Source organism: Puma concolor, chromosome A2 (assembly GCF_028749965.1).
Source record: "Puma concolor isolate L17-30 chromosome A2, mPumCon1.1.hap2, whole genome shotgun sequence".
In the NCBI taxonomy this organism is placed as follows: Eukaryota; Metazoa; Chordata; class Mammalia; order Carnivora; family Felidae; genus Puma; species Puma concolor.
This window is the reverse complement of record NC_141668.1, coordinates 15,724,802-15,750,930: the sequence shown is the minus strand read 5'-3', so window position 1 is coordinate 15,750,930 and position 26,129 is coordinate 15,724,802. Positions and strand designations below refer to the sequence as shown.

At 38.6% G+C, this 26,129-nt stretch overlaps 1 protein-coding gene across 5 annotated transcripts in view; it reads left to right on the top strand.

The window, feature by feature from the left end:
* IFT56 (intraflagellar transport 56) overlaps positions 1-26,129 on the top strand; it is a 52,830-nt gene that overhangs the window by 12,696 nt on the left and 14,005 nt on the right. For 2 of the 5 annotated variants that reach the window (XM_086688979.1, XM_025929598.2), the window contains exons 4-13: positions 349-441; positions 3,793-3,907; positions 4,989-5,038; positions 10,549-10,694; positions 11,850-12,021; positions 19,961-20,035; positions 21,250-21,352; positions 22,602-22,657; positions 23,975-24,028; positions 24,936-24,999. In XM_086688979.1, the coding sequence (XP_086545105.1) occupies positions 3,874-3,907; positions 4,989-5,038; positions 10,549-10,694; positions 11,850-12,021; positions 19,961-20,035; positions 21,250-21,352; positions 22,602-22,657; positions 23,975-24,028; positions 24,936-24,999 (754 nt within the window). In that variant the 5' untranslated portion in view covers positions 349-441; positions 3,793-3,873. Of the gene's footprint in view, positions 1-348; positions 442-3,792; positions 3,908-4,988; positions 5,039-10,548; positions 10,695-11,849; positions 12,022-19,960; positions 20,036-21,249; positions 21,353-22,601; positions 22,658-23,974; positions 24,029-24,935; positions 25,000-26,129 lie in introns of those variants that run through there. The other 3 variants (XM_025929599.2, XM_086688962.1, XM_086688989.1) reach the window with 3 other exon arrangements.

Sequence of the window (26,129 nt, the reverse complement as noted above, 5' to 3'; positions counted from 1 at the left end):
TCAGTATAGCCTGTTTCATTTGCTATGTAACAATAATTGTTCCAGCCTTTTGATGATGCCTCACGAAATAAATAAAATTTAGATTCTGATAGTTATTGCAGCATTTAAGAAATATACAGATACATTCTCTGTGACGATTAGAAGGTAATTGTGCTGAGTTCCTTAGGTATATAGACTTAATTAAATGTTATTGTCTTGCTTCTGTTACTTTCAATTTCCTATTGTTCATCCGTAGCTTAACATAGCAGTTTTTTTAAACAGAGGGTTTATTCAAAGCTTTTCATGTTTCTTGTTTGTTTGTTTGTTCTGTTTTTCTGTTTTTTTTTTAAATGAAATTTTAACCTGAAGTTCAAACGGCATGTTGGGGAACAAGAAGAGGACACTAATTTGTGGATTGGATACTGTGCTTTTCACCTGGGTGACTACAAGAGAGCTTTGGAGGTTAGTAAAAAAAAAAAAAAAAAAAAAAAAAAGGTATGGAGCACCTGGGTGGCTCAGTCAGTTGGGCATGGACTCCTGATTTCAGCTCAGGTCATGATCTCACGGTTGGTTGAGTTCAAGCCCCATATCAGGCTCTGCACTGTCAGTGCAGATTCTCTCTGTCTCCCTCTCTCTGCCCCTCTCCGGCTCCTGCTGTCTCTCTCTCTCTCTCTCAAAATAAATAAATAAAACTTAAAACAATTTTTAAAAATTGTAACAGAAGGGTTTTGAAAAAGTTATTAAGCTCTATATTATAATAATTCATGCTCTTAGTAAAATCCAAACAATACAGAAGGGAACAAGATAAAAAGAAAAAAGTCATCCTATCTCCCTTTCCCAATTCTATTTCTTTGTTAACAGAGGCAACAATTGGCTCTTGTTTGATGTATTGCTTCATAAATCTTTTATATGTGTTCAAGTGTATATACTTATATACATATATATATACACATATATATATCTTGTTTACTCTTTGCTTTTGCATATATACTAGTGAGATTCTTCAAATCTCACTTTGTATTTCTTTTTTTTTTTAATTTTTTTTTTCAACGTTTTTTTATTTATTTTTGGGACAGAGAGAGACAGAGCATGAACGGGGGAGGGGCAGAGAGAGAGGGAGACACAGAATCGGAAACAGGCTCCAGGCTCTGAGCCATCAGCCCAGAGCCTGACGCGGGGCTCGAACTCACGGACCGCGAGATCGTGACCTGGCTGAAGTCGGACGCTTAACCGACTGCACCACCCAGGCGCCCCCCTCACTTAGTATTTCTTAAGGAAAGCTTCAGGAGAAGAAAAACCCCTTTGGATAAAATTTCCAAGATGCCTTTCTCAAAAGTTCATTTTTATTTTTCTTGGTTCATTTTAGATAGGAAAGATTACATTATCTTTATATTTCTGCAAGTGCAGTTTTAAAAGTTGTTTTTCTTTGTCATTGTAAACAGTACCTATCTAAAATTTTTTTTTTAACGTTTACCTATCTAAAATTTTTTTTTTAACGTTTATTTATTTTTGAGACAGAGAGAGACAGAGCATGAATGGGGGAGGGTCAGAGAGAGGGAGACACAGAATCCGAAACAGGCTCCAGGCTCTGAGCTGTCAGCACAGAGCCTGACGTGGGGCTCGAACTCACAGACCGCGAGATCATGACCTGAGCCGAAGTCGGCGGCTTAACCGACTGAGCCACCCAGGCGCCCCTAAACAGTACCTATCTAATGAGCAATCTATAGGATTATGAATCTAGATAAAATTTTAGATGCCATTAGTCAAACAGTTTTTAAATCATAAATGAAATTGTTTAAATACTTACCACATATTCTTACCCCCAAAATGTAATCTAAGGTTATTTTAAAACCTGCATAACCAGGGGCGCCTGGGTGGCGCAGTCGGTTAAGCGTCCGACTTCAGCCAGGTCACGATCTCGCCATCCGTGAGTTCGAGCCCCGCATCAGGCTCTGGGCTGATGGCTCAGAGCCTGGAGCCTGTTTCCGATTCTGTGTCTCCCTCTCTCTCTGCCCCTCCGCCGTTCATGCTCTGTCTCTCTCTGTCCCAAAAATAAATAAACGTTGAAAAAAAAAAAATTTAAAACCTGCATAACCAGAATGAAAGTGTCCAAGGTCAGGTAATGAGGTAAGATGATGAACAAAAACAACAGGGGTGCCTGGGTGGCTCATTCAGTTGAGCAGAGGACTCGATTTTGGCTCAGGTCATGATGTCACGGTTCATGAGTTCAAGCCCCACATCAGGCTCTGCATTGACAGCACGGAGCCTGCTTGGTATTCTGCTTCCCTCTCTCTCTGTCCCTCCCCTGCTCGCACATGCTCTCTCTCTCAAAATAAATAAATAAACTTTAAAACAACAAAAACTGGGGTGCTTGGGTGGCTCCGTTGGTTAAGTGTCTTACTTCGGCTCAGGTCATGATCTCACAGTTTGTGAATTTGAGCCTCATATCAGGCTCAGTGCTGACACAGCTCAGAGCCTGGAGCCTGCTTCATATTCTGTGTCTCCCTCTCTCTCTGCCCCTCCTCCACTCGCAATCTGTCTGTCTCTCTCAAAAATAAACATTAAAAACAGCAACAACAACAAAATCAATTAGGGCAAAGGGAAGATATGTAAATGACAATAGAGGCTGATGGTATTTTTGAAAGGTATAGGGAGAAGAGAGTAGCCCATATGTAGTAAGAAAAAGAAACAAAGGAATCTGGTAAAGACTGGTAAATAGGGTATATGGAAAATGTGGTTGACAACGTAAATCTCAGAAGGTGTACTTGGCAGGAAAAAAAATACCTTTTTCAAATATAAAGCCAGGGGGCACCTGGGTGCCTCAGTCGATTAAGCATCTGACTCTTGATTTCAGCTCAGGTCATGATGTCAGGCTTGTGAGATCAAGCCCTGTGTCAGGCTCTGCCCTGAGCTGACAGCTCAGAGCCTGCTTTAGATTCTCTCTCTCTCTCTGTTCCTCCCCTGTTTGAGCTTGCATGTGTGCATGCTCTCTCTCTCTCTCTCTCAAAATCAATAAATAAATGTCAAAAAAATAAAATAAAATGTAAAGCCAAATGGGGCCACCTGGCTGGCTCAGTCAGTAGAGCATAGGACTCTTGGATCTCAGGGTTGTGAGTTTGAGCCCCGTGTTGGGCGGGGAGTCTACTTAAAAATATAATAATAAAATAAACTCTTAACAGAAATAGAATGTAAAGGCAAATAAACTAACCCAGAAAACAATTAGAACGAAACAATATTTATAGTATATTATCAGATTTTAAGTTAACCAAACCTATATATTTCTTATAAGGTAGCTTTTATGTTTAAAGTTTATTTATTTATTTTGAGAGAGAAAGAAAGAGAGAGAGGGAGGAGTGGAGAGAGAGGGGGAAACAGAGAATCCCAAGCAGGCTCCACCCTCTCAGCGCAGAGCCCAACTCAGGGCTCGAACTCACGAACCATGGGCTCATGTCCTGAGCTGAAATCAAGAGTTGGACCCTTAACCAACTGAGCCACCCATGTACCCATTTTTTTTTAAGTTAGCAAAAATAAAATATTTTAGTTACTTTAAATTTTGCGGTTTGTTAGCTCATGGATCAGCGTGAAAAGGGGGGAAAAACCAGTTTAAGATTGTGTGCACAACAGCCCACGTGGGGAGGATTGATCTATAGCTTCAGTATGTAACCTTGAAGGTACAGAACAGTTGAGGAGCATATAGGATTCCCTAAATGTGAAGTTGCCCAGTCTCAGTAAGAAATCCTATTCCATTATAGAAGAATGGCTCATCGATTGCTTTACGGCTGAAATGAGATCCCTGCTTAATGTATATTTCAGGAATATGAAAGTGCAACAAAAGAGGAAAACTGCAATCCTGAAGTCTGGGTGAACCTAGCCTGTACCTACTTTTTTCTTGGAATGTATAAACAAGCTGAAGCAGCTGGATTTAAAGGTAAATTGGCCCCTTTTAATATCTAGTATTCATCACTAATGGAAAGAGTTATTTTGGAGATTTTAAAACTTATTTAATTCCTTTTTCTTTTTTTTTTTTTTTAAGTTTATTTATTTTGAGAGAGAGAGCATGTGCTTGTGAGCGGGGGAGGGGTAGAGAGAGAGGGAAAGAGAGAATCCCAAGCAGGCTCCGCACTATCAGCACAGAGGCAAACACGGGGCTCAAACTCATGAACCGTGAGACCATGACCTGAGCAGAAATCAAGAGTCAGATGCTTAATGGATCGGGCCACCCACGAGCCCCAATTCATTTTTCACTGAGGAAAAAGCAAGTACCATGATAAAACTAAAAACTAACTACAATCAAAAAATAAATAATAATTAAGAAAAAGAAAACTAAAAAATAGCTTTATTCTTCAAAGAATATTGAACCTTAGCAATTTTACTTTTAAAGAGAGAGTTAATCTCCATGGTGCTTCCTCTCCCCCACCTCCCCAGAGGCTGAAAAAAAAGGATGAGAGAAGCAAAGAGCAAGTTATCTTTCTTAAGCCCCACTATGGTAGGATGTTCATGTTATTGTAGGAATTGGTGTAGTTGTTTAAGCCCTTATGGATGTGGATTTTATAGCTATTTTCCCTGTTTCTCAATGAGAAGCCAAGTAATTTCTGCTTAAAGAATCCAGACTTATTTTCATTTGCTTCACCTGTCCTGACAGCCGTCTAAGAAGAACTGGGCATCAACTTGCAAATAAGAATTGGGTAAAGAGAACCAGGGGTGGAAAGATGAAGAATAATGACAGTATGAATCAAATTAAATTCAGTGTTTTATTATTTTATGTTTGAGAAAGAGAGCGTGAGCAGGGAAGGGGCAGAGAGAGAGGGAGACACAGAATCTGATGCAGGTTCCAGGCTCCGAGTTGTCAGCACAGAGCCCGCTGTGAGGCTCGAACCGTGAGATCATGACCTGAGCTGAAGTTGGACACTTAACCGACTGAGCCACCCAGGCGCCCCTGTCTCATGTTATTCTTGCAGGGGACTAAGTGCCATTGACAATTAATAAGTAGCTTGAACTTTTTTTTCTAGCTCCAAAAAGCCGACTTCAAAATCGCCTCCTCTTCCACTTGGCTCATAAGGTATTTATGTTCTTGTTTCACACTTTTTGTTTTTAAAATATTTTTTCTTTCTTATTAAAAACAATGGTGAAAGATAATTTAAAAAAATTTTTTAAGTTTTATTTATTTTGAGAGAGAGAGAGCATGCAAGCATGTGCAAGTAGAGAGTGGCAGAGAGAGAGAGGGAGAATCCCAAGCAGGCTCTGCACTGTCAGCACGAAGCCGGATGCAGGGCTCAAAATTACAAACCTTGAGACCATGACCTGAGCCAAAGTCCTCTGACTGAGCCATCCAGGTGCCCCTGGTGAAAGATAATTAACTAGAAATGCTTGTTAATGAATTTGTAGAACAAATAGAACATAGGTGTTAATTTTATAAAAGTTCTTCCCCTTAATGTTCTTTACCCTACTAATTTATTAAGAGATGTTAGATCTTAGTTCTTCTTAAGTAGCAGTCATTTAAGATTAGTTTCTTTCCACTGTCTCCTATTGTCTCTTGGAAGCACACTCAAAGACACCTTGTATTAATTTCTAGAAATACATACACACTTTTCAAAATTGCCTTATATCAATAATTTTGGTCATCATCATAAAATTTTTTTTCAAATAATTTTCCATATTAAAGAAGTTACACATTAATTCCATTAGATAAAATGTAAGTAACAAAAATTGAAAAAGGAAATAACATTTACCATATTTAAAGGTAACCACATTTCAATCTTTTGGTATATCTCCTTTTAGGATAATTATTTTTTGTATGCATATTTATATATGCATTCCTTTGTTTTGCAAGAGTGAGACTCATGTTGAATATATACTTTTATATTCTGCTTTTTTTTTTTCTACCTGTCTTTATACTATGAGCATATCCTTGAGGCACAAATAGTCTTTAAGACTGACTTTTTAAAATGTTTTTTATAAAAAACATTTCATTGTATCATGTATCATAATTTATTTAACAATTCATAGTTATTTGACTTTTAGATCATATTTATGTATTTATTTATTTAAAATTTTTTAATACATTCCATACCCCATGATCCTCACAAGTGAACTCCTTAATCCCCATCACCTATTTAACCTATTCCCCCATCCACCTCCCATCTGGTAACCATCGTTAAGGATCTGTTTCTTTGTTTGCCCCTCTCTATCTTTTCTATGCTCATCTGTTTTGTTTCTGTAGTTCCACATATAAGTGAAATCATATGGTATTTGTCTTTCTTTGACTGACTTATTTTGCTCAGGATAATATTCTCTAGCTCCATCCACATCATTGCAAATGGCAAGATTCCATTCTTTTTTATAGCTAAATAATATTCCATTGTAAATATATACCATATCTTCTTTTTTTTTTTTAATATATGAAATTTATTGTCAAATTGGTTTCCATACAACACCCAGTGCTCATCCCAAAAGGTGCCCTCCTCAATATCCATCACCCACCCTCCCCTCCCTCCCACCCCCCATCAACCCTCAGTTTGTTCTCAGTTTTTAACAGTCTCTTATGCTTTGGCTCTCTCCCACTCTAACCTCTTTTTTTTTTCCTTCCCCTCCCCCATGGGTTTCTGTTAAGTTTCTCAGGGTCCACATAAGAGTGAAACCATATGGTATCTGTCTTTCTCTGTATGGCTTATTTCACTTAGCATCACACTCTCCAGTTCCATCCATGTTGCTACAAAAGGCCATATTTCATTTTTTCTCATTGCCACGTAGTATTCCATTGTGTATATAAACCACAATTTCTTTATCCATTCATCAGTTGATGGATATTTAGGCTCTTTCCATAATTTGGCTATTGTTGAGAGTGCTGCTATAAACATTGGGGTACAAGTGCCCCTATGCATCAGTACTCCTGTATCCCTTGGATAAATTCCTAGCAGTGCTATTGCTGGGTCATAGGGTAGGTCTATTTTTAATTTTCTGAGGAACCTCCACACTGCTTTCCAGAGCGGCTGCACCAGTTTGCATTCCCACCCACAGTGCAAGAGGGTTCACGTTTCTCCACATCCTCTCCAGCATCTATAGTCTCCTGATTTGCTCATTTTGGCCCCTCTGACTGGCGTGAGGTGATATCTGAGTGTGGTTTTGATTTGTATTTCCCTGATAAGGAGCGACGTTGAACATCTTTTCATGTGCCTGTTGGCCATCCGGATATCTTCTTTAGAGAAGTGTCTATTCATGTTTTCTGCCCATTTCTTCACTGGGTTATTTGTTTTTCGGGTGTGGAGTTTGGTGAGCTCTTTATAGATTTTGGATACTAGCCCTTTGTCCGATATGTCATTTGCAAATATCTTTTCCCATTCCGTTGGTTGCCTTTTAGTTTTGTTGGTTGTTTCCTTTGCTGTGCAGAAGCTTTTTATCTTCATAAGGTCCCAGTAATTCACTTTTGCTTTTAATTCCCTTGCCTTTGGGGATGTGTCAAGTAAGAGATTGCTACGGCTGAGGTCAGAGAGGTCTTTTCCTGCTTTCTCCTCTAAGGTTTTGATGGTTTCCTGTCTCACATTCAGGTCCTTTATCCATTTTGAGTTTATTTTTGTGAATGGTGTGAGAAAGTGGTCTAGTTTCAACCTTCTGCATGTTGCTGTCCAGTTCTCCCAGCACCATTTGTTAAAGAGACTGTCTTTTTTCCATTGGATGTTCTTTCCTGCTTTGTCAAAGATGAGTTGGCCATACGTTTGTGGGTCTAGTTCTGGGGTTTCTATTCTATTCCATTGGTCTATGTGTCTGTTTTTGTGCCAGTACCATGCTGTCTTGATGATTACAGCTTTGTAGTAGAGGCTAAAGTCTGGGATTGTGATGCCTCCTGCTTTGGTCTTCTTCTTCAAAATTACTTTGGCTATTCGGGGCCTTTTGTGGTTCCATATGAATTTTAGGATTGCTTGTTCTAGTTTCGAGAAGAATGCTGGTGCAATTTTGATTGGGATTGCATTGCATGTGTAGATAGCTTTGGGTAGTATTGACATTTTGACAATATTTATTCTTCCAATCCATGAGCAGGGAATGTCTTTCCATTTCTTTAAATCTTCTTCAATTACCTTCATAAGTTTTCTATAGTTTTCAGCATACAGATCTTTTACATCATTGGTTAGATTTATTCCTAGGTATTTTATGCTTCTTGGTGCAATTGTGAATGGGATCAGTTTCTTTATTTGTCTTTCTGGTATGGTAAATATATACCATATCTTCTTTATCCATTCATTAGTCAGTGGGCATTTGGGTTCTTTCCATAATTTGGCCATTGTAGATAGTGCTGCTATACACATCAAGGTGCGTGTATCCCTTTGAATTAGTATTTTTGTATTCTTTGGGTAAATACCTGGTAGTGCAATTGTTGGATCGTAGGGTAGTTCTATTTTTAACCTTTTGAGGAATTTCCATACTGTATTCAAAGTGGCTGCACCAGTTTGCATTCCCAAGAACAATGTAAGAGGGTCCCCCTTTGTTAATATGCTCACCAGCACCTTATGTTTCTTGTGTTGTTAATTGTATGAGAACAGCATACCCTGATACCAAAGCCAGATAAAGATTCCACTACAAAAGGCAACCGCAGGCCAATATCTCTGATGAACATGGATATAAGATTTCTGAATAAAATACTAGCAAACAGGGGCACGTGGGTGGCTTAGTCCATTAAGTGTCTGACTTCGGCTCGGGTCTTGATCTCGTGGCTCGTGAGTTCGAGTCCCACGTCGGGCTCTGTGCTGACAGCTCAGAGCCTAGAGCCTGCTTCAGATTCTGTGTCCTCCTTTCTCTGTCCATCCCCCATTCATGCTCTGTCTCTCTGTCTCTCAAAAATAAATAAACATTAAAAAATTAAAAAAAAAATACTAGCAAACCTAATCCAACAGTACATTTAAAGAATCACTCACCACAATCAAATGGGATTTATTCCTGGGCTGCAAGTGTGGTTCGGTAGTTGCAAATCAACCAATGTGATACACCACATTAATGAAACAAAGGATAAGAGCCTTTTGATCATTTCAATAGATGCAGTAGAAGCATTTGACAAAGTTCATCATCCGTTCATGATAAAAACCCTCAACAAAGTAGGGTTAGAAGAAACATCACAACATAATAAAGGCCATGTATGAGAAATCCACAACTAATGTCATTCTCAACAGGGAAAAACAGCTTTTCTTCTAAGGTCAAGAATAAGACAGGGATGTCCACTCTTACCACTGTTATTTAACATAGTACTGGAAGTCCTAGCCTCAGCAATTAGACAACAAAAAGCAATAAAAGGCATTCATATTGGCAAAGAAGTAAAACTTTCACTATTTGCAGATGACATGATATTCTATATAGAAAACTTGGTTAAAAAAAAAAAAAAACCTAAAAGATTCCACCCAAAAATTGCTAGAACTGATACATGAATTCAGTTAAGTCACAGGAAACAAAAATCAATGTATAGAAATCTGTTGCATTTTTGTACACCAAAAATGAAGCAGCACAAAGAGAAATCAAGGAATCAGTCCCATTTAGATTGTTTTATTTATTTATTTTTCCATTTAGATTGTTTTAATTTTAATTACAAAAATGTTATTCTGAACATCCTAGAAATGAGCTTACTGAGTTAATTGAATTTGAACAACTGTAAAGATTTTCATTGATATTGCTAAATTATTTTACAGAAAGTTTATCATATCACCCATGTGCAATATATGAAAATAATTGGTGCATTTAAAAATATCACACTGTAATTATCTATCTCTCTGTTTAGTTCTTTCAGTTTTTGCTTTACATGTTTTCCAGACTGTATCATTAAGTGCATACAAATTTAGAATTCTTATATCCATCTAGTGGATTAAAACATCATTATGAAATGCCTCTCTTTATCTCTAGAAATTCCTCTTCACATAAAGTCTACTTTGTCATATTTGTATATCTACACTGGCTCTTTTTTGTATAATATTTGTCTATTATATCTCTTGAGATACTTTTAAACTTTCTATCTTACTGTGTCTTTATATTTAAAAAAATTTTTTAATGTTTATTTTTTTTTGATAAAGAGAGAGACAGAGTGCAAGTAGGGGAGGGGCAGAGAAAGGGGGAGACACAGAATTTGAGGCAGGTTCCAGGCTCTGAGCTGTCAGCACAGAGCCTGATGAGGGGCTCGAACCCACAAACCAAGAGATCATGACCTAAGTCGAAGTTGTATGCTTAACTGACTGAGCCTGACTGACTCAGGCTCCCCATGTGTCTTTATATTTTAAAATGTCTCTCTTATAAACAGCAAATGAAAGCAATAAAAAGACATAGAAAAAAAGAAAAGCAAGAAAGAAATAGGAAGAAGGAAGAGGGTGGTTATTAGCTGTGACTTAAAGGTTTTCCATTGTCAAGGCTATGCCTCCAGAGGCTGTTTTCATTCTTTCTCTGAAGGAGACAGAAGAGAAGATAAGGAACTGAAGAGAAATAGGGAGAACAGAGAGACAAGGTGGTTGAAGGAGGAGTTAAAATCTCTGTACCATAGGTATTGATTAACTGTTCTCTAATATGAATCTTTTCATGTGTTTTTTCCTCTGACAATTTTAGTTTAATGATGAGAAGAAGTTGATGAACTTTCATCAGAATCTTCAGGATATCACAGAAGATCAACTCAGTTTGGCCTCAATCCACTATATGCGATCTCACTACCAAGAAGCTATTGATATTTATAAGCGAATACTGCTAGATAACAGGTCTGTGCCCTTTTATGTCTACTCAGAATCTCATTTTGTTATTTTTTTTCCTGGAAACAGTTTGGCTGAGGACCTAGTATGGTTTCGATCTATTATCACCATGGGTTCAAATGTGTTTGGCTAATAATCTGGCCTCATTAAGAACTCCTTATTCTCCAGATCAGGATTTCTCCACCTTAATTTCGTTATCACCCTTCCAGAGAGCCTTTTTGGACTTCTTTTCCCCAGCCACCTTCTCATGAAGCATTGAAACCACAGATATACCGTGTGTCCATTTACATCTCAAACGTATATCTATGCTTTATACTTAAATGAGTACGATTTTCCATTTCTTCAGAAGAATTCTTAACTCCTGTTGAAAATGCATGGTCTAGGGGCGCCTGGGTGGCGCAGTCGGTTAAGCGTCCGACTTCAGCCAGGTCACGATCTCGCATCCGTGAGTTCGAGCCCCGCGTCGGGCTCTGGGCTGATGGCTCGGAGCCTGGAGCCTGTTTCCGATTCTGTGTCTCCCTCTCTCTCTGCCCCTCCCCCGTTCATGCTCTGTCTCTCTCTGTCCCAAAAATAAATAAACGTTGAAAAAAAAAAATTAAAAAAAAAAAAAAAAGAAAATGCATGGTCTAAATGTATCATTTCAGCATTGTATTACATCGTAGGTAACGTTTTGACAAAATTAGAAATAAACCATTCCCGAGAATTAACATTCCAACTTTTATCACTGACCATGTGGTCTCTCTCTCACTTTCCCAAAATGTCTCACCCACCTGCCTTCTCTCCTTTTGTTTTACCTGCACCCCAGCCATTTCCCCCTCACTCATCGAGTCTGCTTCTTGTGTGTCAGTCCCCTGTACCGCATGTGCTCATTTACAGTTTTTGCCCACTATGTTAGTTTCATTTTTTTTAACATGAACGAGTAGGAGTTGAATGTTTCCCTTTCTCCTTTCGTTGTCATCTTTCATTCTACTTAAAACGCCCAAATATTACAGTACAAAAGAAAAATATCACACTGATGGTATCTTGGTTTCTTTCTTCGAAAGGCAAATTCATGTTTTCTCCGCCTGGCTGTCCATTTTTAACCATTAAAAAAGTCTTTGTCGTTTGACAACATTTCTCTGAAGTAGACTTCAACTGTTAACCCTTAATCCTTTCACCTAATAGGGAATACCTTGCCCTCAATGTGTATGTGGCCCTGTGTTACTACAAGCTGGATTACTATGATGTGTCTCAGGAAGTTCTGGCAGTTTACCTTCAGCAAATCCCTGAAAGCACCATCGCACTCAATCTTAAGGCCTGTAATCATTTTCGCCTTTACAACGGCAAAGCAGCTGAGGTAGTGATGGAAATTTGTTTTTAATTTACTTAATTCCGGTTTGACTAGCCCTATACTTTCTGGGTCAGTCATAAAACTCTATTATAATCTGTTAACTCTTGATTAATATCCCTTTGTCATTGCCAGGGTGATTCTATAAGAACCAATTATGTAAGTATTTATATTGATTAGGTATTCTAAAAAAATGTTGACTTCTGAATTCTGAATGTCTACTATATTGCAGATGATCTTTACCTAGATGCTTTACATTAACTTAAATATGTCAACACCAAACACTTCTGCTTCTTCCTCTAAAATAGGTTTGTGGCTGTGTGGTTCATTATCGCCAGCATGTAAATCACATCACAAACCTAGGATTTCCATCAGTCTTTTTCTTCCTCCCCCATCTAATCGTCTACCACTCCCTATCAGGTCTGCATCCTGGATATCTCTTTGATCTATCTCTTCTCCTCTGCCACTGCTCTAGTCTGGGCACTCGTCATCTCTCTTACCATCTTTCAATAATTTCCCTGCCTCTAGCCTTGTCCTCTCCAGTTTAGCCACCGACATTGTTCCACACACCACACTCTGCTGCTCTCAGAGCTTTGCATATAACATTCTCATTTCTTGGAATGCCTTATTCTACTTGGTACAATTCAGCATCTCTTTTAGGGTCATCCCAAGAGGCAATACTGGTAAGCATTTTATAAATACTTAGAAATTGTGGGCACCTGGCTGGCTCAGTCGGTAAAGAATGTGACTCTTAATCTCCGGGTCATGAGTTCAAGCCCCACGTTGGGAATGAAGCCTACTTAAAAAACAAACAAACAAACAAAAAAAAACATTAGGGGCTCCTGGGTGGCTCAGTCGGTTGAGCCTCAAACTCTTAATTTTGGCTTAGGTAATGATCTCACGGTTTCATGAGTTCGAGCACTGCATGGCCTCTCCACTGACAGCGCAGAGCCTGCTTGGGATTCTCCCTCTTTCTTTGCCCCTCTGCCACTCACACTCTCTTTGCCTCTCTCAAAATAGGTAAATTAATTTAAAAAAAATTTTTTAATAAAAAAAATAAATTTAGATATTGAGTTACTTAAAGGCACTATGCAAAATGCTCGGTATATATTATTTATTTTCTCTTATCCTGTGGATAAAATCTGTTATAGCATCTTTTTTTTTTCAAATTTTTTAATGTTTACTTATTTTTGAGAGAGAGACAGACAGAGGGTAAGCTGGGAGGGGCAGAGAGAGAGAGAGGGAGACACTCTGAAGCAGGCTTCAGGCTCCGAGATGTCAGCACAGAGCCTGATGCAGGGCTCAAACCCATGAGGTGTGAGATCATGACCTGAGCTGAAGTCAGATGCTCAACTGACTGAGCCACCCAGGTCCCCCTGTTATAGCTGTCTTTGTAAAGGAAACTGAGAGTACATAGGAGGCCATACATGGGACTCCCTTTTGTTTAACATTCTACACACACACACACACACACACACACACACACACACACTCATGCATGCACACATATAGAGAGGGAGAGGGTATATTCTATATCTATTAACAGATATTTATTTATTTATTTACATAATATATAAGGGTTTTTTTTTCTTAAGATTTTATTTTTTTAAAGTAATCTCTACATACAACATGGGGCCCGAACTTAAAACCCTGAGATCAAGAGTCACACATTCCATAGCCAGTCACGTGCCCCTATACAGGTTATTTTTAGGTTAACTGTATGAGGGAGGCCATACTTGGAAATTACTTCCTCAACCACTATTTTAGTTGATGTCAGAAGCCACCAAATTTCAAATGTAAAATTTGTGCATGTGTCAAAATTACAAAATCCCACCCTTGCCCAAAAAACTGTTCCAGCTGGCATTGTGCCACTGGGGGAGGAGGGAAAGGAACTGAAACCAGCGAACTGACTGTATCGAAGCAAAATTCAGTGAAACTGCAACGGTGAGGAACATTATTGACACGCTTTAGCTGACAGCAGATTCGACCCCTGGGTGAAACAGTGTTTCGTAATCGTGGGGGAGGGGAGGAGTACTATTTGTGGTTTATGTTGGTGAAGGGTGGTCTGTTGTGGCAACACAGATGCCCGCCACTTCATCTGCTTAGTTTGCCACTGAACAGTCCATTTGTATGTCATGTAAAATACGATCTTGGGTATGCTCATTTCAACCAAATAGTCCCTGCAGTCTGCCTAACTGGCTGGTTTCCAGCATTAGCAGTTTAATAGTCAACTGGTTTGCAGTTTGATCTCTTTCGGGTTTATAGCCTTTGGTAAGAACAAATAAACAAAATATATTCTCACTTTTCTACCTTGAGTTAATCTTGGGGACTTTGCCAATGTTTCCCAGTCTATTAAATGTTTACATTTTGTCTGCCCATGCTTTCCGTAGTCTCGTATGGGTAGTGTGGTTAACCAATATTCTGTAGGTCTGGCATTATCCAAGCCAGGGCACCAAGCTGCATCTCAGGTCTCTAAAAAGCATTCTTTTTCATGTGCAATTGTGTCTGTGCAGCTTACATACTAATTTTATAATGTTTCCAGCAGTAGATGACTATGTCAAATGTACCCTGACAAGCTTTGGCAGGGGGAACTTTAGCTGTTTGTGTTTACTTATAATTTTATCAAACCATTTAAAAATAAGGCATTCCTCTAGTAATTTGTATAATGGGTTCAACCTTATATGGCTCATTCTCTCTACAAACACCAGTAGCATTCTGCTCTTCTATAGTAAGCATGATGTAATCTGTAATGATTCACCTAATTTTTAAAGTATTTTGAATAACTTGCCCAAAATTTTACAACAAGTGATGAATTCAGCTCTCAAACCCTTGTTTATCTGACTCTAAAGCCCATAGACTTAACTGCAATTTTAGATGAAATTTCTTAGCTCTTTTATGTGATTGTATATATATAATATATAAAATATCATGCGTAATATTTGGTAGTTGCCTAATTGTCTTTAATCTAGACAAGTTTATTGAGGTTTGAAACTTTATTTTGACGTTTGCATCCCTGTACCTGGCACAAAGCACACATAAAGTTGGTGTCAACTAAGTGTCTTGGTTGAATGAGAAACTTAAAGTATGACTTAGAAATTAAGGGAGAATTGTGTTCAAAGAAGGGGGAGGTTCAAAAGAGGTCAGTAAAGATAAAGATTGAGAAAAAGCCATTGGGTACCATAACTAGGATTTCCTACAGTTCCCTACTCTGATGATTAGCATATCATTATCATTGGGGGTTGGATCTAGACAACAAGGAGTTGAGGAGTGGGTGAGTAATTGCTTGGATTGGAATTTGTCATAAAGGATATGGCAGAAGGATGACAATTAGATGATGAAGCAGTAGAAGCAGTGAATGTAAGATGCTCGGGGAAGGAAGGAGAATGCTAGTTTCAGAGGATAAAAACTTAAAAAAAATGTTTTTTAATGTTTATTTTCGAGAGAGAGAGAGAGAGACAGACAGACAGAACATGAGCAGGGGAGGGGCAGAGAGAGAGGGAGACACAGAGTCTGAAGCAGGCTCCAGGCTCTGAGCTGTCAGCACAGAGCCCAACGCGGGGCTCGAACCCACAAACCACAGGATCATGACCTGAGCCAAAGGTGGCCGCTCAACCAACTGAGCCACCCAGGCACCCCTCAGAGGATAAAGACTTAAACAAAATCTGCCCCCCAAACTGGGAAGGCTTCCACGGTAGTGGTTAAGAACAGGAGCTTTGAAATCAGATAGACCCAAATTCTACTCCCGGGTGATAGCTGTGCGGCCTTCGGTGAACTACTTAACCTCCTGCAAAGTAAGGAAAGTAATAGACTGACTTATTATAGCCTGCTGTGAAGATTAAGTGATACGATGTACGTAAAGTCCCTAACTTGATGTACATGGCAAACTCTCAGTAAATATTAACATTTATCAAGGATTTTGTAGGCAGAAACATTGTCAAAACTATCTTTTTCTTTATGTTTGGTGCTTTCTCTATTTTGTTTAAGAGGACTTCCTGGCTCAAGATCATATTCTCTGGTATTATCTTCTAAAAACCTCATTGTTTTGCCTTTTTCAAATTTAAATAATCTATAATTATATATATATATATATTTTATTTTTTTTAAAGATTTTATTTTTTTAAATGTTTATTTATTTTGAGAGAGAGAGAGAGTGAGAACACGAGCAGGGGAGGGGCAGAGAGAGAGGCAGAGAGAGAATTCTAAGCAGGCATCACGTGGTCAGTGCAGAGCCCAACATGGGGCTCGAACCCATGAACTGTGAGATCTTGACCTAACCTGAAGTCGGATGCTCAACTGACTGAGCCACCCAGGTGCCCCAAAGATTCTATGTTTTTTAAGTGGGGCTCGAACTCATGACCCCAAGACCAAGAGTTGCATGCCCACTGACTGAACCAGTCAGGCGCCCCTAATTATATTATAATACGTTATATTTAAAAGGTTTAGGGGCGCCTGGGTGGCTCAGTCGGTTGGGCGGCCGACTTCGGCTCAGGTCATGATCTCGCGGTCTGTGAGTTCGAGCCCCGCATCGGGCTCTGTGCTGACAGCTCAGAGCCTGGAGCCTGTTTCGGATTCTGTGTCTCCCTCTCTCTCTCACCCTCCCCTGTTCATGCTCTGTCTCTCTCTGTCTCAAAAATAAATAAAACGTTAAAAAAAATTTAAAAAAAGGGGCGCCTGGGTGGCGCAGTCGGTTAAGCGTCCCACTTCAGCCAGGTCACGATCTCGCGGTCCGTGAGTTCGGGCCCCCCGTCGGGCTCTGGGCTGATGGCTCAGAGCCTGGAGCCTGTTTCCGATTCTGTGTCTCCCTCTCTCTCTGCCCCTCCCCCGTTCATGCTCTGTCTCTCTCTGTCCCAAAAATAAATAAAACGTTGAAAAAAAAAAATTAAAAATAATAAAATAAAAGTTTTAATTTCTCAATTAAAAGACAAAGATTGGCAAATTAGATTTAAAAGACAAAACCCTAATATATGTTTTAAATATAAGGGCACAGAAAATTTGAATGTAAAAAGATATATTTCATGCAGAATATTTCCTCTTTTAATTTATTAAAAATTAAAAAAAAATTTAATTTGAGAGAGCGGGGGAGGGATGAGAGAGAATGAGAGTCTTAAGCAGGCTCCACACTCAGCCCAGAGCCTGACATGGGGCCCGATCCCATGACCCTGGGATCATGACCCAAGCCAAAGTCAAGAGTTGGATGCTCAACCAACCAGCCATCTAGGCACCCACATGTGAACTTTTATGATTATCTTCTTTTATTTAGTATAACGTTTATAAAGTTCATCATGCTGTAGCATGTATTACTATTTCATTTGTTTTTATGAGCAAATAATATTCTATTGTGTGGATATATTTCATTTTATTTTTCCATTCATCAGCTGATGGACATTTGGGTTGTTTCCGCTTTCTGTCTATTATGAATAATGCTGTTATGAGCATTTGTGTACGTGTTTTTGGACATGTTTTGGACTTGTTTCCACTTGTCTTGGGTATATTCCTAGAAGAGGAATTGCTGGGTTATATGGAACTCTCTATTTAATTAAGGGACTGCCAGACTGTTTTACAAAGTAACTGTACAAGTTTACATTCACACCAGCCGTATGTAGGAGTTTCAGTTTCTCTATATCCTTGCCAACAGTTATTATCTGACTTTTTTATGCTAGCCATCCTGTTGGATGTGAAGTGGAATCTCATTGTGGTTTTGATTGGCATTTCTTTGATGACTAATGGTGTTAGACATCCTTGCTTGTGCAGTGAGTGCTGCTTTATTATTTTTTTTTATTTTTTAAATGTTTATTTATTTTTGAGAGAGACAGAGACAGAATGCAAGTGGGTTAGGGGCAGAGAGAGAGGGAGACACAGAATCCGAAGCAGGCTCCAGGCTCCGAGCCATCAGCACAGAGCCTGACGCAGGGCTCAAACTCACAGAGCTGTGAGATCATGACCTGAGCCCAGGTCACATGCTCAACGAACTGAGCCACCCAGGCACCCCAGTGAGTACTGTTTTAAATCTTGTGCCCTAGGCATCTCACTTGCCTTCCCCTCAGTTCTGGCTGGTCCTGCCTGAATCAGAACTATCCTCATCTTACTAAAAGATTTTCTTTTTTCACTTTCATTTGCTCAAGTGTGCACTGAAGTTTTCCAGAGACAACGTGATTTCAAAATAGATCCAATGCAGATACAGACATGCCAAGCTAGCTGTCCTCTTTTAAGCCTGACATGAAAGAGATTTGCAAAAATTTATGGAACAGTACTACTCTTCTCACTAAATTTTTGCAGTGGTAAATGCGGGGATTTTTTTTAAGTTTATTTATCCATTTTGAGAGAGACAGAGACAGCGTGAGTGAGGGAAGGGGCAGAGAGAGAGTATTCCAAGAAGGCTCTGTGCTGCCAGCACAGAGCCCCACATCGGGCTTGAACTCACAATATTGCAAGATCATGACCTGAGCCGAAACCTAGAATTCGACACTAAACTGACTGAACCACCCAGGCACCCCTACATGCAATTTTTAAAAATGTTTATTTATTTTTGAGAGAGAAAGAGCATGAATGAGGAGAGAAAGGGAGAGACACCGAATCCAAAGGAGGCTCCCAGCTCTGAGCTGTCAGCATAGAGCCCTACGTGGGACTCAAAACTCACGAACCATAAGATCATGACCTTAGCCAAAGTCGGATGCTCAACTGACTGAGCCACCCAGGCGCCCCTAAATGCAGTTTTCTTAATGAAATATATTTATGTTAATATATAGTGGTGTTATTATTATTTTTGATTAATTGAATAATTTAAAATTTCTGTTTTAATTTCTAATACAGTGTATATTGTAGTGTGCGCTATTTATGTGGGCTATAACCCATGTAAACAAAAGCTCTTAAGGATCCTTAATAATTTTTAAGACTATAAAAAAGATCTTGAGATCAAAAAGCTTGAAAATTGCTGCTCTAACCTAATATTACCAAACACTTTAGAATTGCTGCTGTGGACAAAAGAAGGGATTAATAAAAGCATTGCTGAGGTAGATGCATAATCCCATATGAGATCAAGTAGAGAAAGTTTGTAGTGGTTAGTGAGAACAATCGAGAATTTAAATAGTGGGGAGCCTGGGTGGCTCGGTTGGTTGAGGGTCTGACTGTTGATTTCGGCTCAGATCATGATCCCAGGGTCAGGGGATCGAGCCTGACATCAGGCTCTGCGCTTAGCATGGAGCCTGCTTAAGATATTCTCTCTCTCTCCCCCCCCTCCTTCCCTCTCCCTCCTCAGCCCTCTGCCCCTCTCCCCTGCTTGCTCTCTGTCTCTAAAATAAAATTTTTTAAAATTTAATTATTTTATCCTGAAAAGGTTAGCTACCTACTGATGGAAGTAGAAAAAGGAGGAGAGGAAGATTACTCAAAATTATAGATTGGCAAGTCAGGAACAACAGAAAGCTGAGGAAGGGCTAAGGGAATCGAGGGTGTTAGTGAGGATGCTAGAAAGGTTGACCATTTGTTCTATGGGGAGCTAAAAGGGTGAGAGAATACAGAAGAGATCTGATAGGTCTAATAAATAATAGGAGAAGGTATTTTAATTATGGTATGTAAGTAAAGGCCAATTCAGCAGGAAGGAGGTACTATGAGAGTTCAGGGTATAGGTGGAATGATCACATTGAAGAACCAACCTCAGTTGTGAAAAACTTAGCTCCTTTATCACCTTTGGCTCTGCAAAGTAGAAGTCTTCAGACTTGGGTTGACCAGTTTCACACTTGCTGCTTATTGGAAGGTTCAAGTCATGTAATGTTTATAAGCCTTGATGTTCTCATCTGTAAAATGAGGATAATAATCACACTGACTCTCCGAGTCCTGAGAAACAAATGAAACAGTGTGTTAAATTCCTTGTAAACTATAAAACGTTGTAAAAATATGTGGTGTAAGGACTGTATACTTGCGTTTTCCTAAGCCTTTCCTTTTTCAATTTCAGGCAGAACTCAAAAGCTTGATGGACAACGCTTCTTCTTCCTTTGAATTTGCTAAAGAACTCATCAGGCACAATCTGGTGAATAGCACTATCATCGTGACTGAATTGAGTCTTAATCCTACTTTGGTATATCAAAGCAGTTAGAAGGATACGTGAAGGGAGATATTGCAACAAATACTTCTCTACTCCAAGTGAACTCCTCCTTGCTATGGGAGAGAGAACATAAGTTTTAGATATGAGGTCCTCTCCTCAAGGAAACCCTTACTGGGAGGGCAGTAAGACATATATAACATTTAGAAAGAAGTGCAAGGCAGTATAAGTCCAAGGGTTCATTTTGTTGGCCAAGACCAAGGAACATCTATCCTTGTGGATTACAATGAATGGAAGGATTTTCTGGCGAAAGTCAAACTCGAGTCCATCTTTGTTTTTGTTTTTAATTTTTTGATGTTTTTAAATTTGTTTTTGAGACAGAGAGAGACAGAGCATGAGCAGGGGAGGGGCAGAGAGAGGGGGAGACACAGACTCTGAAGCAGGCTCCAGGCTTTGAGCTGTCAGTACAGAGCCCGACGCGGGGCTCGAACTCACGGAGTGTGAGATCATGACCTGAGCTGAAGTCGGCCACTTAACCGACTGAGCCACCCAGGCGCCCAAAATTTAATTTATTTTTTAAATTTACATCCAAGTTAGTTAGCATATAGTGCAACAATGATTTCAGGAATGGATTCCTTAGTGCCCCTTACCCATTTAGCCCATCCCCCCCACAATCCCTCCAGTAACCCTCTGTTTGTTCTCCATATTTAGGAGTCTCTTATGTTTTGTCCTCCTCCCTGTTTTTATATTATTTTGAAAGCATCTGTATTTAAGGAGCTTTTCTTAAAAGCTTTTACTTTTAAATTTACACACATTTACCCCTCTTGATCTCATTCAATCCTTATAATGAAGAAAAAGGCTCAAAAAGGTTATATAAATTCCTTCCTGGAGTTTTTGATATAGAATATTTGTCTAGAAAAAAGTTTTATTATTGACTATTGGGTACTTTAAGAGTTTTCTGTAGTTCTTATGAAAAGGAAACGTATGCGATAGGCGTATGCCTTTATTCTGTTGCTTACACTTATTATAATTTAGATAATGGCTTTTTTCAAGAAGGTCAAAGTCGTGTGTATATTGAGAGCTTCAAAAATATATTCATCTTTTCAGAGAATAACTGAGTTATAAGTGGCAGCTCCTTACACATTTCCCCAATAAGTGCATTCATGCTTATTGCCATAATAATGGACTTTTTCTGTCGTTAGGTTGTTTTCCGAGGAGGAGAAGGGGCTTTGCAGGTTTTGCCTCCCCTGGTTGATGTCATTCCTGAAGCTCGGTTAAACTTAGTGATTTACTACCTTCGTCAAGGTAAGAAAAATTTGTCTTGGTCTTGCTTACAATGAGATATGGTAGAACATTTAATCTCTGATTGAGCTAGTTGCTTAACTTTTAAAATCCAAAATGCTTCCAAAAATGCATTTGCAGCAGGTTCATAGGATAGAACAAATTTATTGGTGCTTATTTGTTGTCGTACCTTTTCTCTTGCCTCCAACCTTCTCCCTCATTCTGTTTTTCTTTCTTCCTTTTATTTTTCTGTCTTTTGTTCTCTACCCATCTATTTCAGTTTTTCCATCGTTTTTCCTTCCTCTTCCTTACAGTTATTTTTCTAGTGTTCCCCTGTGTATAGTGTACATCCACATTTTCTTGAGTCTTTATCATTAACTATTTTTTCTTTAGTCTAGTTGTCTGCCTTTCTGTTTCTTTCTACCTGCAGCTTCTTATGAGAAATATTATGATTCAAAGAGAATGTGACATTGACTGCCCTTAAGTAAGGATAAAATTGTAGACACATGCCTAAATCAGTCTTTTACTAACAGTGATGAGTGCAGGATAGGAGCTACCATGCATTGGTGGTGGCGCTGTGTCAAGGACCTCGGACTAACAGTGTGGGCCTTTTTAGGTGCATGGTAGAAACCAACCAGACAACATATTCCTCATCGAGGAAAATGTAAGTGTTTATTAAAATAAGAACATGAACGTGTAAACAGTTCTATCTGATATATAAGCTCAATGAAGTAGGCTTTTGGACAGGAATTAAATATCGTATGTGTTTTAGAAATTAATTTTTATTATAAAAAATTTCAAACTAAGCAAAAGTAAATAGTATAAATGCCCAAAACGAACAGCCAAGTATTCATTCCAGCTTCAACAGTCTTCAAGATATTGCCATTATTTTTTCATCCATACTCCCCCTACAGCAAATCCCAGACTTCATGTCATTTCACTCCTACATACTTAATATAAATTAATATGTATTCTCTTTTAAAAAATCGGTTGTTTTTCTTGTATAATTACAATGCCATTGGTATATAATAGTCCATATTCTTAGCTTGAACCCTTTTTTAGGTGCTTCATGGCTTATGGGTCTCCTAAGATATTTTGGTTATCCTTAAGATAATTACTCCACATTGAACTTGATGGAGAGTTAGAAGACAGATAAAACAACTCATACTTCCCATGAACGTTTGAGTACTGAAGGACCGTATGTTTTTGGGACTATTTCAGAAGAGTTTGCTGGAATATAGACTAGTATAGCTACTTATTTCTTGTATTTCAGATGATGTTCAAGAAGCTTATAACTTAATTAAGGATTTGGAACCTACTACTCCTCAGGTAATTGAAAATGTGTTACCATTTTACTAACCAACTTCTGTTGAAAGCAGAATTTCAGAAAGGTAGCAAGAAGGCATATTAGAGAAGATTCCTGCTTATAGAATCTCAGGGAAGACCATATATATTGATCTAGGAATGTCCTGTGAGACTTTTGATATGAGAATGAATATTCTGGATTTTTTATGTTTTTAAACTCCCTTATATGTGGTCATTTCCTCAAAAGGGTTGAGGTGTGAAAAAACCTAAATCTAGGATTACAATGGAACTAACAGCAAGGTATAGAAAGAAACTTATCTCACTAGTATAATTGTTTGTAATTTGTCTTTCCCCTACTAGATTGTTAGCTCTTTGCAGTCAGGGACCGTTGTCTATTTGGATTTCCAACACGATGTACACAAGTATGTTGTAGACATTGTACTCATTGAATGAAAGACTGAAAATGTTTCTAGACCCTATGAAATCCAAGCAGGTATAGTTCTCAAGTGTATTAAAAGCTTCAGCATTGGGATGCCTGGGTGGCTTAGCTGGTTGAGCTTCCAACTCTTTATTTCAACTCAGGTTATGATCCCAAGGTCATCGTATTGAGTCCCACACTGGGCTCCATGCTGAGTGTGGAGCCTGCTTAGGATTCTCTCTCTCTCTCTTTGCCCCTCCACCCACTCATGCTCTCTCTCTCTCTCTCTCTCAAATAAAAAAATAAAATAAAAGCTTTGGCATCTTTTGTGTTCTTTTTATGAGCCCTCTTAAATAAAAATAGTACCTGCATAAAAAATGGATAAAGCTGCTAAAGAAGGTGTCTATTAAAGAAAAGAGCCATGTCTGAAAGGGATGAAGGTGAGGTCTCAGGGCTCCAAAAGAGAGAATACCTTACAAATGGAAATTACAGGATACTTTTTTGTTTTTTGAGGAAAAAGATTATTATGAAAACAAAGTTATTATATTATTGGAAAGAGAAAATAATGTGTATGTTGTTGTTATGAACAATGGCAGGGGCTAATAAGGTGATAAAAATTATTACATAAATATTTTATTGTTAATTTTTTCCATTGAGTCAAATAAAACTTAAAAGTTTCCACTGAGTTTTTCTGCTTAAGATTGAGAATTTACAGATATGGTGAATTCTATTATATGGACACTTTCCTGAAAACCAAATGAAAGTCTCCTAATTCTTTCATTCAAGCCAAGGATGGAAAAGAGAAAAGTGACTCTGGGTAACTTTTGATAATATATTGAGAGTATTAAGTTGAAATTAATTTGGAAGACATCTCATAGCTACACATTCTCTTAACAGTAATTAGTGTTATTCCATGTTGCCAGGAGTATATCCTCAAAGGAGTGGTCAATGCAGCTCTTGGCCAGGAAATGGGTTCGGTAAGTATGAAATCACTGGTAACGTAGAGTCTGCAGTTACACTGTTGTGGAAAAGATCAAAGTGAACATTCAAGTTCAGCCAGCAATAAGCTTACGATTAGGCTCATTTGCAGTTCCTTTCGTTCCTCCATATCCCCCAACCTAGATTCCATTGTAAAAAGAATTCTATGTTATTTAAAGACCAAAAAAAGAAATCTTTCACTCTAAGAATTGTTGCTTCATCTTTTAAAAGCCCCATTTTTAAGCAGTGTGTTTATACCTAATAACAACTGCAAATCATCACACATCTTCATTCTTACTTTCAGTGAGTTGCATTAACCTTGCACACCTCTGAGCTGTAATCTTGGCATCTGTAAAATGGGGATAATTGTTTCTTTGGCAAAGACTTTTTATAAGCACTGCCCAAAATTAAGTACTTATTCATACGAATATGGCACATTACATTCTTTTTGGAACAAAATAGATATAAATAAATCATTTTATCTCTGGCTCCCTCTACAATAGGCATTAAATAGGTACTGAATCCATAAATGAGTGTATTTAATACTCCTTGTTATAACTATGGCTCCTACCACAAGGTCTGATATATGATAAAGGAGCAATAAATATCTGTTCATTGTGTGAATGAATGACTAAATGAATGAGTTCATTTAATGAAGGTACTTTTAGGATACAATTTGGGAATTAGGTTTTTTTCTCTTTTTTATCTGACCCTGGGTTGGTTTCAATTCAGTTTCAGGTTATGATTCTCTAGTTGCTTATGCTAATAAGAATTCGTTTGTTTGGGAGAGGATTTAAAAGAAGGGTATATATTAAATCCTGGCAGATATTTTAAAAGCATAACATATAATACAAATGAAATATTTTCAGCTTATATCAGCTCTCTCAGCTCTGCTTTGTTTTTCAGAGGGACCATATGAAAATTGCCCAGCAGTTCTTCCAGCTGGTGGGAGGGTCAGCGAGTGAGTGTGGTATGTCTGAAATCTGTACTCATTCACATGATTTGTAATTGTTGGAGTTGGTTCATATATTGACTGGTGAAGTTTGAGTCTCTGTCCGGAGATACGTCTGTCAGGCTTGAAAGAAAAGTATAAAGTAGGAAGTCCTGTGGGAGAGACACAGGAGGGAGTATTGGGTTAGCTCTTCTCAACATCTCAACTAAAGTGGGATGAGAGAATATATAAATAGAGGAGAATAAATGTAATCTTTAGTTCATAAGAGTTCTTAAAATTCGATTCTGTTTCTTTTTATTTATTTATTTTTTTATTAAATTTTTTTTTTAACGTTTATTTTTTGGGACAGAGAGAGACAGAGCATGAACAGGGGAGGGACAGAGAGAGAGGGAGACACAGAATCGGAAGCAGGCTCCAGGCTCTGAGCCATCAGCCCAGAGCCTGATGAGGGGCTCGAACTCACAGACCACGAGATCGTGACCTGAGCTGAAGTCGGACGCTTAACCGAGCCTGAGCCACCCAGGCGCCCCCGATTCTGTTTCTTTTTAATGTTTATTTTTCATTTATTTTGACTCAGAGAGGGAGAGTGTGAGCAGGGGAGGGGCAGAGAGAGAGGGAGAGAGAATCCCAAGCAGGCTCCATGCTGTTAGCACAGAGCCTGATGCAGGGTTCAAACCCACAAACAGATCATTACCCCAGCTGAAGTCAAGAGTTGGATACTTAACCAACGAGCCACGCAGGCACCCTGATTCTGGTTTTGATTTGAAATGTTAACTTCTCTTGATTTTTCAAGGGCTTTCTAAGTATTCAACTTTCATCATGTCATAGGTATTTTTTCTGGCGGGTCATTTGCCTTTCAATTTTGCCTGTGGTATTTTTTCACATAAAAAATATTTAAATCTTATTCAATTAAGTTTACCTTTTTATGATGATATTATACATGGGTATGTAGGTTAGAAAATGCTTCCGTACCCCCACAGTTAGATAATATTCACTTATATTTCCCACTAGTAGTTTTGTTGCTTTATTTTCTTAAGTATTGATTTCATTGGTCAAGAGTGTAAGATTTGAGAAAGGGCTATCAAAAGGGCTGTGAGTTGGCCAGTGGGAGCTGGTACGGCTGTTTGCACCAGTTGTCTAAGGCCAGC